The following is a 15,469-nucleotide window of genomic DNA, read 5'->3' on the forward strand; positions in this document are numbered from 1 at the left end:
AAGCCTGAGCTCTGCTATAGCTGGCCACCTGTAGTCCCAGCTACTCGAGAGGCTGAGGCAGAAGATTGCTTGAGCCCACGAGTTCTAGGCTCCAATGAGCTATGAACATACCATGGCACTCCAGCCTGGGCAACAGAGCGAGACTCTGTCTCTAAAAATAAATAAATTAATTAAAATTCTCCTGACCTGGAGGTATCATATAACCTCTATCCACCTGTTGGAGCATTATACTCTTGGCCTTAAGGTTCTGGCGTCTGGGATGGTCACACCTGGGACCTTACCCAGCTTCCTCATTTTAGAGATGGGAGACCGAGGCCCAGAGGCTGCCCAGCGACATACAGTGGGATCTCAGCTGACCTTTGGCTTCTGAGGTTTACCATCTTTCTCCCATACTGTGGGGAGCTGGGTGTTCCTTCTGGGAAGCAAAGAGAGCTAGAAAGCACTTCTTCTAAATATCAGACTTTTTTATTCCTGTTAAGACGTGAAGAATCCCATCCCCTGCCACAGGTAATACTTTAATCTGTTACCAGTCACTTGAGGAAAGTCAGGTGTGGGGCAGGGGGACAGGCAGGGCTCAGCCAGAGATGGGAGGACAAGAGGATGTAAGAGTGTTGCTCTGGGCTGACCCCAGTGCCCTCAGCCGGAAGTCCTCCTTATGGAAACTTTACTGGCAGAAACTTCCCCAAACTGACACCCTCACGGAGGCAGGGCACCTCGCTGGGCAGAGCTGTCATGGTCTGCCTGCTCTGAAAGGCTGACTCCTGCCAGCCTGGCCCTCCGGCCTGCCCTCGTGGGTGGCCGGGCTTCTGGGCTGCAGGGGGTGGGATCCCTGCCAAGCCCTGGGCCAATGACTCCCTGTTTGCTGCTCCATGCTGCCTGGGTCGCCCGGGAGCCTCTGCCTTCCCTCCCGCTGGCTCCCCACCCCTTCTGCTGCTGGCTGCTCTCCTGGGCCCGGGGGCGGTGGTGCCCCGTCCTCACCTGCAGAACTTGTTCTTGCTGTAAGCCTAGGTGAGCCAAACACTCACTTCTGTAACTGAATATTTATCCCCAATTAGGGCTTTGTTCCCTCGGCTGTGGAAACCCTGGGAACTCCTGGGTGGGACAGCTCAACTTTCTCTCTCTCCCTCTCTGCTTCTCAGTCTCGCTTGCCACCTCTCTTTTTTGAAGGCACCCCTTTCTCTCTCCTCCTCGCTGCCTCACACGAATACAGGTAGGAAAGCAGCCCACTAGGTGATTCTCAGTCCGTCTTCCAGGGTCAGCTCTGCTTCTCAGCTGCTCCTTGGCCACTTTGCAATTGCCCGTCCTGAGGTGGATTGGGCTGCTCGCCACGGATCCTAGGATCCCTCCAAGTCGCTGCAGCCCAGTCCCCCATGATTGACATGCCCTTGTTTCCAAAAGGAAAGTGAGAAACCACTCACATTTTCCCTTGCTATGACCCCATCTCATGGGATCCCCTCTGCTCCCCAGAGAAGGAGCAGGGCAGGTATGCTGGGGGTGCAGAAACAAGGGGCTTGGCCAACACCAGACAGCCACAGGAAGCAGATCGGTGCCCCAGCCCTTGTGCCTAGGAATTGGCCAGCCTCTCCTAGAGAGGCATCTTGATCCCAGCCCAGTGCTCCCAGGTGACTTCTCTCTGGATTCATTCTGCCCGCAGAGACAAGGCTTGTCCATAAACCAAGAGACACTTAGTCTGGCGGTACAACTGCCAGCAAAGACAGTGACAGAGGTTAAAAATCATATTTCCTAATTCTTTTTGCCATTCTTGCCTGGACGTATGGGATTTTACTTCAATTCTGGCTTAATTCTAGTTTAATTTTACCATGAACACCATCTGTTTAGGTTTAGCACTTTGCATGAGGGTCAGCTTGACTTGTGGCTCCTCCTGGAGGGTAGCAGAGCCCAACTGGGCCGCGGCTGCCAGCTCTGGAGAGATGGGTTGTCTTGCTGTTCTCTCCCCGCCACCCCCCACGCCACCTCCTGTGTTCCTTCTGGAGCTAATGCCAGTATCTACTCTTAAGGCTGTTGTGAAGATGGCATTGCACCATCTAGCAGCAAAATAGAATTAACACGGTGCCAGGCACATGGTAAGCACCCAAATATTTATTAGTTGCCATCATTACCTTTTTTACCCTTTCCCCTCCTCCGCCCCGGTTCCTTTCATCTTCTCCCTTCCTACTGTTTCTTCCTTTCATCCTTTCCACTCCTTAAATACCCTTGCTCCTTGCTGTCTCTGTGTTCCCCACACCATGACATTTCTCTGTCTGGATAAGGTGAGGTTTTCTTGTTTTCCAAGCCTGGTTGCTGTGTCCTTTGGCTTCCTAGAGCTGGCACCAGGCAGAGGGGTACCTCTTAAACCTAGGTCTTTGTGCCCTGTGAGCTGAGCCATGATGGGGGACACGAGAGGCCTACAGGAGGAGAAGGAAGGGTGAGACAAGTCCAGTGGCAGAAGGACAGCAGGGCAGAGGGAGCATGTGTATCAGTGTCCCCAGGAGGGGCAGTGCCTGCTTCAAGTCCTTGGGGCTCCCCTAAATACCAACCAGTGCCCAAGGTAAAGTACGTGAGATACTGACATCTCTGAAAAACACTTTATGGACTTTCGAGTGTTGTGTGTACATGGTAGCATTGTCCCAAGCTGTCTGTCCCTGCCCTAGGCCCTCATGGCCAGAAGTTTTGACTAATGAGAGTATCATGGTCAGAAATCTTTGTTTCTCACAGTTCTAAAAGAGGTCCTTCAGGGGTTTCAACAGGTGGCATCTGTCCCTCTGCCTGACCCAGCTGCTTCAGTGTCTGGCCCTCCTAGACCATCACGGAAGTGTCACCGAGCCTCAAGTTCCTTATCTTATTTTAAATTATTTATTTATTCATTCATTTTATTTATTTACTTATTTATTTATTAGAGACAGGGTCTTACTGTGTTGCCCACGATGGGCTTGAACTCTTGGCCTCAAGTGATCCTCCTGCCTTGGCTTCCCAGGTAGCTGGGACTACAGGTGTATGCCACCACGCCTGGCTCCTTTTCTCAGTTTTAGAACCCAATTTTTCTTCCACAAAAAATTCTCATGTTCCCCTTTCTCTAGTGCAGCAATTCCCAAGTCATTTTCTGCCCAGAAAATGCCTAGCGACGGCCACGCAGCCTCTGGGGCCCTTCCCTAAGGTGACCCACTTTGGCTCCCCAAGTGCCAGTGTGTGGGACTCGCTTCAGGCTCTGAGCTGGCTCTGGAGGCAGCCACCCCTCAGCTGTTGGTGGGGCCCTTGCAGGTCAGAGCCTGGGTCTCCTCATCTCCCCCAGCGGCTCCCCCTCACCCTGGCAAACTGTGTGGGCCCCTTTCGGAGTCTCCGCTTCCAAGCCCAGCCCCTGCCCAGCCTGCTCCCTCTAGCTCGTCCTTCCCAAAGGGTGGATCTAATCATGTCACTCCAGCCCTCAGGAGGAAGTCCAAGTTCTTTAACCTTGCTGACAGTGTTCCTGAGGATCTAGGCCTTGCCCACCTCACCTCTTCCCTTCCCCAGTCATCTGGCTGGCTCCTACTTATACTTCAAGACCCAGGCCAGATGTCACCGCCTCCAGCAAGCCTTCCTTGACTGAACCCCTACCCACCCCAGTCAGTTTCTTTATCCACCTCCCTGCTGGGCTGTGTTTCTCATACCTGGCTCTGAGTTGGTGCTCAACTGTACGCAGCAGCAATGTCACAGAGCCGAGCCCCACCCTCAGGAGACCCTTCCTGTCCTGTGGCCCTGGCTTTTGCAGGAAGCACCTCTTGGAACAGGGGGGACCCCAAGCTGGCCTTGGGTGTGAGGGGTCTGGACAGAGGGCTCTGAGTGCTGTTGGCTGGTGTGTCCCTCCTCGAGCCGGGAGGGCCCTGCCACACCCTCCACTTCCTCTTATTGTGCCTCCCTTCCTGTTAGCGAGACTGCTAGGCTGGGGACATTTTTCCTCCCTTAGAGGACCTGCCTGAATGGAGGTATTTCTCCTCGTGTCTCCCCCGACATCTCCCAAAACCCAACTCTGACCCACTGGTGGGCTCTCACATCGGCAGCGTTCCAGTCCCAGCCCCACCCATTCAGGGTGGACGAAAGGCCAGGGTCTCCTCTGGCCTCAGTTTCCTCATTTGTAAAAAGAACTGATAGGGCACCTCTCGTGGGATTGTGAGGGTTTAACGAGATAAGGATGTCCGTGCTTCTGGGAAGTGTTGCCGTGGTTGTGTCACCCGTGTCCGGGCCATGTTGACGTGGGGGCTCTGAGGAGAGCCCGGCCACGTGCTTGCTGGATGCCTGCGAATCCAAACATCCTGTTCTTTTTTGAACTCCTTACTGGAGAAACAGGGAAAAGCTGTAGTTTTTTCCTTCCTCCCATATCGAGTGACACAAAAAACACAAATTTGTCTGGGTTAAGCTGCTTGACTCTCTGATGTTTGGGAGCAAGTCCGAGCTGCTAAGCAGGGTGGTGGTTCTTTCCTGGAGTAGAGCTGATTCTGTGGGAACCGGACCACCCCTGAGACAGGAGCGCAGCCCTGATGCCACCCCAGGGCCTGGGCCTGCAGCGGAGCCCCTTCCTCCTGGGGCGGGGGAGCCCTGGGCTCACGTCTTCCCCGCCCCTCCTGCCTCCTTCCCTGCAGGTGAACTTTCACAGCCCCCGGAGCAGCCAGAGGTGCTGGGCCTCGCGGACCCAAGTGGAGAAGCGGCTGGTCGTGCTGGTGGCACTTCTGGCGGCAGCACTGGTGGCCTGCTTGGCAGCGCTGGGCATCCAGTACCGGACAAGTAGGTGCCTCTGTATCATGTGGTGGGTTTGACTCACTCCTGCCCTGGGCTTTGTGCAGTTGGGCAAGGGCGGGCTTCCCTGTCCAAGTCGGGACAGACCTCCAAGACGGGGAGGGAGCTAGGCCTTGAGGGCTCAGGGTGCTGAGACAGACCAAGGCATGGGAAGCGAGTGCTGGACATGGTATGAAGGTCTTGGAGTCAGAGGACTGGAGTCCACATCCTGGCCCAGCAACTTTCCAGCTGGGCCTTGGACAAGTCACTTACTCGCCCAGCGCCTGCGTCTTCTCAACTTGAAATGGGAAAAGTAGTGCCCGATCTAGAGGTGGCTGTGAGGGTTAGAGATTATGTATGTCACATACCTGGTGCCTCAGAGGACTTCTTCAGCTTTATCTCTGGGCACTGTTGTTGCCAGGACATGGGCTGGTTAGACACGCAGGCTGACACCATCTGCCATCCCTAGTTCCAATAGACTAGCAACAGTGGCCTCTGTCAACTGAATACTTGCCATGGACCAATACCACACGTCTCCTTTACAGATGTGATCTCATGTCCTCCGCACGCAGCCCTAGGAAGGGCGGTTACTTTTGTTCCCTTTTCCATATTAGGAAACTGAGACTGTTTGTGTGGCTAGGGGGCTATCGAGCAGGGGGTTGGGTGGGGGAGCTGGGATTCTCCCACAGGCTGCCGCGCTCCAAGCCCAGGCTCTGCCTCCCTTTGCAGTCACGGTACACTCCAGAATGTATCAGTGTCCCTGGAAAAGCTGCCCTTCTGTGGTCCCGGTACCCTTTGTGTACCTGTGTAAGTGCGTTTCTCTGTCCCCCCTTGTGTGGCAATGTGATTGGGCCCCTCTGACCCTGCTGTCAGGTCTGAGGCTGTTCTCTGGGTCTAGCCAAGTGCCGAGTGCCACGTGCAGCGTCGGCTGGGTTCCGGAGCAAGTACTGAACGGGAAAGGGCGGGTCCAGGTTAGAAACAGGGAAGGGGAGTCCAGCCAGTCCCAGCGCCTGTCACTCCCCTGTGCCCCAGTATCTGGCTTTCTGATGGCAGGTGATCCACCTGGTTGAGCAGCCTCTGGGGCCTTTGCTCAGGCTCCCACCCACCGACTTGGTCACTTAGGCATCAGAGAGATGGTGAACTGTCATGGGATCTGGGAACATCCACTCCAGGTTGTGTTGAGCCTTCTCTGCTGTGAAGTTGCTGGCCTGTGAGGGTGGCCATGCTGCACTGCGTGGGGAGGGGACACGGGGGCCTAAAGAGAAAGCAGGAACTTCATCATGTGGGCATTCATTCATTCCAGAAACATAGGAGGTGCTTAAGAAATAATTGGTTTGTAGGTGTTTTACCAAATGTGCCTGGCCCAGCAGTACTTAATACCCATTTGATTAATTAATTACTAGTTTCCAGACCCTTAACCAGATGTGCTTAGCAGAGTACGTCCATGCCATAGTGCACAGATAGCAAAATGAATAAATGAATAAGTGGATGAACAAAGGAGTAAGAAGGAGGGTCCAACGGGAAACAGGTTTTCTCTACTGAGTGCATGTTAAGTGTGTGATGGTGCAGGTATGTGTTTGTATGTTGTGCGTGTGCCCACTCTACCAGTGGGGCACAAGCTGATTGGCCTCATCCTGTCACTGCCATCTTCCCTCATCCCAAATCAGCTCCAGTTCAGAATAGCCTGCCGGTCAGCGTGGACCCTGACCAGCCCCGGCTGCCCAGCTCTTGGCCCAGGGCAGGGGGAGCAGACCAGACTCCAGCAGCCAGTGGTGCCCTGAGACTGTCCCTAGAAGTTCCCAGGATGTTTGTTCACCAGAAACTAAAAAGGAACACCCAAGGGACAGCTCCCAATGATGGGACCCTCAACATTTCTGCTGTTATTGCCACGTGGGGCCCACAGGGAGGAATCCTGCTTCTGCCTCTGGCCCAGCCTCTCAGGGTCTCAGAAGGGTTTCCCCCCACCAGGACCCAGGGAGGAACATTGTCCTTTCCCTGGGATGGAGCTAGTTGAGGAGCAGGTGACCCCTGAGCCACCTGGGAAAGCAGTGGCCACCCCAGATATTGACGGTAACCTCACTGCTCAGCAGCAGGTGCTGGCCACATCTGAGCGAACATCAGGCCAATCAGAGCAAATCTTCTGATGATTCTGAAAGACCCACCTCCAGGTATCTGGACACTGGTATTTTTGTCTACCTTCTTTTCCAGAAATACACAGGTACTTTGCAAACAGCAGCAGCAAAACAAATAATAAATTTTCCCAGGAAATATTTTGAAGTGTTTCACACGGTGTTGAGGGCAGGCACTGTCCAGAGAGTGTCTGTGAATTAGATCTGGGACCTGTTCCTGCCTTCCCATCTGATCATGCATGTCCTAAAGGGAAGAGACATTTGCTGCCTCTGCAGGTGATGACCAAGTGCTGGGCAAAGCTATTTCATTCATCCCTTCAATCATTCATTCATTCAAAAAATGGGTATTGAACAGCTGCTTGTTGCCAAGTACAATGCTAGGCAAAGGACAGATAAAAACGCGAAAGATACTGGCCCTGCCTTCAAGTTCACATCCTAGCGGGGGAGGCAGAGAGGGAGACAGCAGGACACGGCACAACCTGTGCTGGGACAGCAGGCACCCAGGCCACCGAGGGGCCCAGAGAGGGAAGAGGGTCGGGGAGATTTCCCTAAGGAGCCGGAAACTTAGATGAGCAGGGCCTGGAAACCACTAATGAATTAATTAATTAATAAAAATGCACTAAACACCTATGGGCCAGGAACATTTGGTAAAGTTTCTACAAACTATTAAATAGTTAAATAATTAGTGAGGAACTCAAACCTCTAAGACTGACCTCCGGGCACTGGTTTCTTATTTTGTTTTGAAACCGAAGTCCCCTTATGATAACTACAAAAACCTTAGTTCATCTCTCTCTCTCTCTCTGTCTCTCTCTCTCTTTCTCTCTCACACACACCCACAGACACACACACACACATTCTGATGTGTCTCACTCCCTTCACATCACTCTCCCACAGTCTGTCTTCTGAGTGTTTCTACAAGCCAACATTTTGTTAAGTCTTACTTCCTGTGGTTTGGTGTATAAAAACAATAGGTATTCTTTTCCTTTCCCGAGTATGCAGTTATATCATAATAGTGAACAGGCTTTTTTAAACCTATACAAAAATTCCCTTCCTCACCCCCCCCATAAAGACTCTGGAACAGCCCCTGAGTTGGGGAGTGGGGTGCACAGCTCTGATTAAGATGATCTGATTTAGAGATATTTAAAACAGCACCATCACATCCATCATTTCCTTTATTTTCATGCATAATGACTCCTTAATTTTTAATTGTTGTATAATTATCTCAACACAGTCACCCTAATTGTCCTGCTGTTGTGAGGCTCCTCTGAGCCCTTCTTCAGCCTGAAGGACTCTGTCATCAGATGTTAATCAGCCCACAAGTGAACCTCTCAGGACCACCCGGCCCTGCTGGCCTTGTTGGTTGTGACCGAGGTGGAGACCCCCTGCTGGCCCGAGGGTCCTTTCCTGCTCTCTAAAGACCGGCCTGGAGCATCAGGGAAGCTGAGCCCCCGCGCCCAGTTGTGAGAGCGTGTCACCTGCTCTGTGAAATTGGTCCTCCTGTTCTTCCTAATTTCTAGATAGAGAAACCAAGGTTTGGATGAAGTCACTTGCACAAACCCCCACAGGCAAGAGCAGAAAGCTGGGATTTAAACCCAGGTCCATCTGCCTCCAAAGCTGCCTCCCTGTGAGCCCCCGGCAAAGAGGCGGGGAGGGAAGGCAGGAAGCGCAGCCTCGGTGGTGCTGGACCAGGACGGGCCTGGCTCAGCTGTCACCCCACCCCCCACCCCCCAGCTACCGTGCAGGCCTGTTCCTCTCGCGCTCCTCATCTTTAAACAGTGACATCACATGTGCACATATTGCCTGTAAGTGAGTATTAAATGAGATCATGAACGTGTGTGCAGCCATGTTCAGCAAACATTCCTGATTGTCACCAGCACACCTTATGTCAACAGAAGATTGGGCTCAGCCTGTGCTCCTCCGCCAGCCTCGTTTTGCCGCCTTGGGCTGAGCCACCGGGGAGGCTGCCCACGGTTCGGTTCCCTGCTAGAGTCACCCAGCAGCCTTGAGGCGGGGTCTGACCCCCTTCTCCTGCCTCTGGCAAACCAGTCTCTTGGGGTTGTTGAGTTTTTGGTTTTTGGAGGATTCAGTGAGGGAACCAACTCTCCTGCCTGGTACTCCGGATGAAGAGTCGTTCGCAGTTCCCCCGCCCATTCCTCCTTCCTGAGTCCTGGCACCGTACTGTCGCCCGTTTAGCACATAGTGAATGTTTAGTCTATGTTTGCAGAATGAATGACAGGTATTTTTCCTACTGTTGTCTTGTGAGCTTTCTTACGTTATGTATGTATCCCCAACTGAGTCATTAGCTCTTGAAGGAAAGGACTGTGCCTTTATATGCCCTACGCCCCGCCCCAGACACACACAGGCTGTGCTCAGCGAAGAACCCGAAAGATACTCAGTAATTATTTTGCTGAATAAATGAATCCTTGAATGAGTGAATAAATTTGTTGAGCATCAAGGAATAACAAAAAGGCAGTGAATATTTGCAGAAGGAAAGGTTGATTAAGAGAAACACCTTGGTTCTCGGTACTTTTTAAGCCTTAGAAAGGATATTAGACAGCTAAACAGAAGCCTTATTTATAAACCTGGAGGTTGTAAATCTACTGAAATCATTTCTCTAGAAGGGCCTAATGACAGTCCAGTCCCAAATCTGCTTGGTCGGGCCTGGGGTGGGACATGTTAGCCCTGGGCCCCAGGCCACCTGCACTGCCTGCACTTCACCGTCTTTCTGTCCTTGATCCCGCCAGGAACCCCCTCGGTGTGCCTGAGCGAGGCCTGCGTCTCAGTGACCAGCTCCATCCTGAGCTCCATGGACCCCACAGTGGACCCCTGCCAGGACTTCTTCAGCTATGCCTGTGGCGGCTGGATCAAGGCCAACCCTGTGCCTGACGGCCACTCACGCTGGGGCACCTTCAGCAACCTCTGGGAACACAACCAAGCCATCATTAAGCACCTCCTGGGTAAGCACCGGCTGGGGAGGGCAATGAGTAGGCCCAAGCGTGGAGCTGTCAGCTGGACCATCCCAGCCCAGTTAAAGGAGGAGCTTGGCAGCAGGGAAGACCTGGACTTTGGAGGAGGTGGAGCTGGGTTAGAATGTCTGCCCCTTCGCTCATTGTGTAATCCTGAGTAAGTCACTTATCTCTAAGCCTCAGTTTCTTCATCTGTAAAATGGGACTAGTATGAACCAAACTGCAGAGTTTTGAGAACTAAAGAGCACGCGTGTAAAGCATTAGTGTGGTGTATGTGGCACACAGTAGGTGCACAAGAGCTGATAGCTGTGGTCCTTACTCTTGTGGGTTCAAGCTTGGCTTAGTTTTTGACTAGTATTGACTGTGAGTTCTGAAAGTTGTGAGCAAAAGGGGCGGAAGCTGAACACACTAGATGTGATTTTAAGGTTGTGACCCAATGAAAGTTACAACAACTTATCAGAGTTAGTTATTCAGCATAGGTTGGAATCTTCCTTGACCTCATGGTGATCAGCCTTGCACGATGAGCTGTCTGGCCAAAGTTCTGTTCTTTGTACCTTGTTAGGCCTTCGGCACCTCTAGTTGACCTCGACATTGACGGCTTTATACCTAGATTAGAATCCCACATCTGTCTTGTTTACAGCTGTATCTCTGGTTAATGTTTGCTGAATTCCTGTTTGTCCATTGGGTTCCTCCTCCCAGTGAAAGCACAACACCCGTGCCGTACCCCAGAGCTCCTGCCCTGAACCATGACCTTGGCCATCTCCCTCTCCTCCTGCCCCCCACCCCCTCCTGGGACCCCAGATACTGGGAGAGAGACATGAAAAGCCAGTCAATTTATCCACCAGTGACAGAACTTAGATTCGACAAATACTGAAGTTTTTCAAAACCCTCAAGATATTCAAAAGTAGGTAAAACAGAAGATGCCCCAAAGGGAACAAATCTCAAAGGGGCAGAAATCTTATGCGATAGAAAATGATTCTATTTTAACAAATTATGAATTTAAGGCAACTGTGTCTTTTGGATGAAAGTAAAAATAAATCAGGTTAAGGAGTCCCTTCATTTCTTTCCCACCCAGCCCCAGGGGGCCCGGCTGCTGCTAGGGAAAGCACACCCGCCTGCCTTTCGCCTTGGCCTCCAGCGGCTCCCGGCAGGACCCCTTGGCAGCACCTGGAGCAGCAGCCTCCCCCTCTGTCTCTTTGAGGATCAGAACAGGGTGGTGCTCCTGGCCTTGTGCGACCAAAGGTGCTTTTGAAAGGGGATGCAGAGTCCACTTGCTCAAGGCTTCTTGGGCGTGGCTCCAGGCAAAAAAAAAAAGAAAGAAAAAGAAAGGGGATGCAGCCTCTCATTTCCGAACTAGAAACTTAAAAGGCAAATATGTCTGTGGTTGCACAACTGGACCTCAGGGATGTCCCTTCCCCAGTGCCTAAAGACACAGCCAGAGGCTGGGCAGGGACTGTCAGCCTGGCAGGGGGATAGTGCACTAGTATGGCAAGATGAGCCGGCTCTTCTGCTTTAGAGTCACCAGGACCTGAGTTGAAACCCTGACTCTGCCACTTACTGTGAGATCTTCACCCTTCTGGGCTTGGTTTCTCGTCAGTGTGACGGGAGCCAGGTCTCCTCTGGCTTATGAAAATTAAGTGGGAAAATACATTTCCATGCTGTGCCCAGGCCTGGCATGTTGTGGCGGCTTCTGTTTTTATGTTACTGTTACTATTCACCCTTGACCTCTGCATAGCAACTTATGGGCTACAGAGTTCTTTTGTAATGCTATCTCATTTGACCCTGTGGGGTGGAAGCTGGGAAGGTATTGTCCACCCTGTTTCATTGATGAGGAAACTGAGGTCCAGAGAGGTCCTCAAGGTAGGGTAGTGGGTGGCAGGGCTGGGACTTGCCTGATTCCTGGTTGTGTGCTCTTTCCCCTGTCTCACACCACTTCCTTCAGGACAAGGACAGATCCAGCTCCCTTCCCACCTGTTGGAGAGAGCCTGCCGGAGTAGAGTGGCCTGAGGGCCTGAGAGAAAGGGAGGGACAGAGATGTTTGTTGTGTGTCCACCTGTGCCGTGCACTGTGCCAGGCTCATAGCCACGGCCTCATCGATCCTCACTACAGCTCCGGCACTTCACAATTGTTCCCATTTTATAGATGAGGAAACTGAGGCTCACGGAAGTTAAGTGACTTTGCCAAGGACATACCGCTAGTCCAAAGCTGAGAGGGCTCACACTCTAGGGGGCTGGGGAGGAATGGCAGACAAGCCCTCCAACTTCCCAGTTAGGCCCAAAACTGTCCCGTGTGCCCCGTGATCCCACTGGTTCCGGCGCTGCTTCTCATCCAGAGGACCCTGGGGTCTGTGCCAAGACTGGTTCCATCCCCCCACCCCACCCCCAAGGAGGGCAGGGCTCATGCAGAGTGGCCTCCAGTCCCAGGCTCTGACTTGACGTCCACCCTGTCCCTGAGGGTCAAGTTGTGGGTGGGGAGTGGCACTGAGCCGGGCACGGAACAGCCAGAACCTTGTGTTTGGGCCCCTGACCCCAGGCCAGGGTCTGGTGGTATCTGGAGGCCGGACTGCATAGTTTTGAAGTCAAGCCATACTGGCTTGCTAGCTCAGCCACTTGTCACCTGTGTGGCCTTGGACAAGCGAGCTGGCTTCTCCTCCGCTTAGTTTCATTATCTGTAAAATGGCGGTAACGATGCCTCCTAACACACAAGGCCAGCGGGAGCCTTGACTCGCATGGCATGGCACTGAGCCTGGCATCTCACGAGTGCTCAGCAAAGCACAGCTGCCCTTCTCGGTGGTGTCAGGGAGCTCCAGCCCAGACTTCTCGCAGACAAGTTGCAGAGAGCACCCGGACTCTCAGGGCCTCAGCTCGTCACCTGTGAAGTGGGAACTAACTCAGATTAGTAGGGATGCTCTAAGGGTTAATGGAGTGGCTGAAGAAAAGAGTCATTATTGCTGATTTTTCTTTCTTTCTTTTTTTTTTTTTTTTTTTTTGAGACAGAGTCTCGCTCTTTTGCCCTGGCTAAAGTGCCGTGGCGTCAGCCTAGCTCACAGCAACCTCAAACTCCTGGGCTCAGGCAATCTCCTGCCTCAGCCTCCCGAGTAGCTGGGACCACAGGCGTGCGCCACCATGCCAAGCTAATTTTTTTCTGTATATATTTTTAGCTTTACAAATCAATTCTTTCTATTTTTAGTAGAGACAAGGTCTCGCTCTTGCTCAAGCTGGTCTCGAACTCCTGACCTCGAGCGATCCTCCCGCCTCGGCCTCCCAGAGTGCTGGGATTACAGGCGTGAGCCACGGCACCTGGCCTGATTTTTCTTTTTTATAGAAGCGCTGGTTGTTAGGAAGGAGATACAGCACATAGCTATGACACGCTGAGATTTTTACTTGTATTATTATTTAATTCTCCTGTTAAACCCATGCAGTAGGTGGTATGTGCCCATTTTACACGGGACTCACAAATACAAGGGAAATGTATCTCCCAGGAAGTGGTGGAGCTGGGAGTCAGAGCCAGAGCTGTGGGGCCTCAGAACCTGTGCTCTTTCTCTGCTGACGCCCCTGAGTCAGGTCCGCCGTGGAGAGGCTCTGGGGCGGCACTGAGGAGGAGAGGGAGCCCGGGAAGTGTGGGTCACCGGCCTTTCCCTGGGGACTGCTTGGCTGTGCTTTCCAGGCCAGGAGAGCCAAGCCCGGGCCCAGGCCTGATGAGCACAGCAGCTGGGGACACCCGCATGTCATACTGACAGGAGCTTCCTCAGAAGGGATGTCCTGGGGCCCCCTAACCCCAGGCTCACCCCTGGGAACTAGTCTGGAAATGGCCCCTCACCTGTGAGCCTTGGCACCTGCGATTTTGATACCTGGAAACCCCGGAAGGGGCAGGCAGCAGGTGAGTGGGTGACAAAAAGAAATGCAGGAGTGTGGGCCAGTGCATTCCTGGGCTTCAGGCCAGGCTGGTTTCAGCCTCCCCAAGACAGAGGGGTCAGTTAGCAGTCCTGAGAGGGAGATAGGGTGACGGGCAGCAGAAAAGCAGGGGTGGGCTTCCCTCTAGCCCACCAGGCCACTCCAGCCTAGCCAGGGGGTGGGCTTCCCTCTAGGCAGAGAGGGGACATTCAGAGTGCCAGTGAGGATTGTGTCAGCTCGCCCAGCAGGACGGCTATTACCATCCACTTGCAGGTGACCTTGGGCAAGCCACGCATTTGTGTGACAGGCGAATCCACCCTCGCCTACCTCCTCAGAGGAAACCAGGCAAATCTGTAGCAGGCAGGCTGAACTAGGCCAGGTGCCACCGTGACATGCCCTTGCAGCCCACTGGCTGAGTGGGGGAGTAGCCTTAGCTGCCAGAGACACAGACGTCTTCCACCACGCTCTGCACGGGCTGTCCTTGTAGGCTTTGGGGAGACAACAGTGTGGCCTCACTTCATCAGGGGAAGGAAACAGCCAGGCCCCTCATCCCTTAGACTTGGCCTTGCCTAACAGCTGTGCTTTTAGCTCAGATGATTCCACCAGCCAGAGTGCCTACGCCACCCCTGCAAACCCTTCAAGACTCCTCTCAAACCTGCGTCCTCCATTATGTGTTCCATGGCTACCAGAGGGCGTCTTGGGCCTTGTGCGACAATTACATTGTGTGCACCTATTGTGTTTACTATATTTTATACCATAAAATAGTATGGGTGACAAAAAAATAGTGGGTGACAAAAAATTATTGCATGCTTGGTGTAACAATTCAAGCAATACAGGTTTCATAAAGGAAGAGTTAGCAGTCTGCCTTCCTTCTACCCTCAACACCGGCCTCCCTGAGAAATACAGAATATTCCAATGGCATTAAATGTGTCCATGTCAGTGATTTGGCAGTTAATCATGTCGCCTGTGCCATCTCTCACATATTTATTTTGCTATGTTTATTCAATATTTACTGTCTAATTTAGCTGCATCTTCCCGTGCATATTGGAAGGGAGCCGTCTGCGGACAGGATCTGCATTGCAAACCTTCCTGTCCAGTCTGTCTGCAGAAGTGGGCACTGCTTGCACGTCTGGAGAATGGTTCAATGGATTGATTGATTTCCTTTGTTTGTGCTGCTGTAACAAACTAGATAATTTATACCACAGACTAGATAATTTATAAACAATAGAAATTTATTTCTCGCTGTTCTAGAGGCTGGGAAGTCCAAGATCAAGGTGCCAGCAGGTTTGATGTCTGGTGAGGGCTGCTCTCTGGTTCTAAGATGCTGCCTGGTTGCTGCATCATCCAGAGGGGACGAGTGCTGTGTCCTCACATGGCGGAAGGCAAGGCAGGGGTGAACTTGCTCCCTCAAGTCCTTTCATAAGGCACGAATCCATTCCTGACTCTCATATTCTAATCACTTCCTACAGGTCCCACCTCTTAATACTGTTGCACTGAGGATTAAGTTTCAACATGAATTTTGGAGGGGACATAAACATTCAAATCATAGCATTGATTCACTGATGTGAGGATGGAAGGGGGTGTCCAGGGCTGCTTAGGGTCAGCTGGACTGCTCCAGATCCGCTTCTAGTTTTCTGAGCCAACCTGCCAGAAAGGACAGGAGAGCAGAAAGAGCTTAGGCTCCAGTCCTGGCCTTCGCCACTGACTTATGTGACCTTGGATGGTTACCCAACCT

General features: G+C 52.5%; 1 protein-coding gene across 2 annotated transcripts in view; it reads left to right on the forward strand.

Annotated features, from left to right (window-relative positions):
• The window catches only part of ECE1 (endothelin converting enzyme 1), a 102,745-nt gene that overhangs the window by 50,628 nt on the left and 36,648 nt on the right, over positions 1–15,469 (forward strand). For both annotated transcript variants that reach the window (XM_045548491.1, XM_045548490.1), the window contains 2 exons: positions 4,614–4,755; positions 9,620–9,832. In XM_045548491.1, coding sequence (XP_045404447.1) covers positions 4,614–4,755; positions 9,620–9,832 — 355 coding nt within the window. The remainder of the gene's footprint in view (positions 1–4,613; positions 4,756–9,619; positions 9,833–15,469) is intronic.

The sequence above is a fragment of the Lemur catta genome, chromosome 3 (genome assembly GCF_020740605.2).
Source record: "Lemur catta isolate mLemCat1 chromosome 3, mLemCat1.pri, whole genome shotgun sequence".
Classification (NCBI taxonomy): Eukaryota; Metazoa; Chordata; class Mammalia; order Primates; family Lemuridae; genus Lemur; species Lemur catta.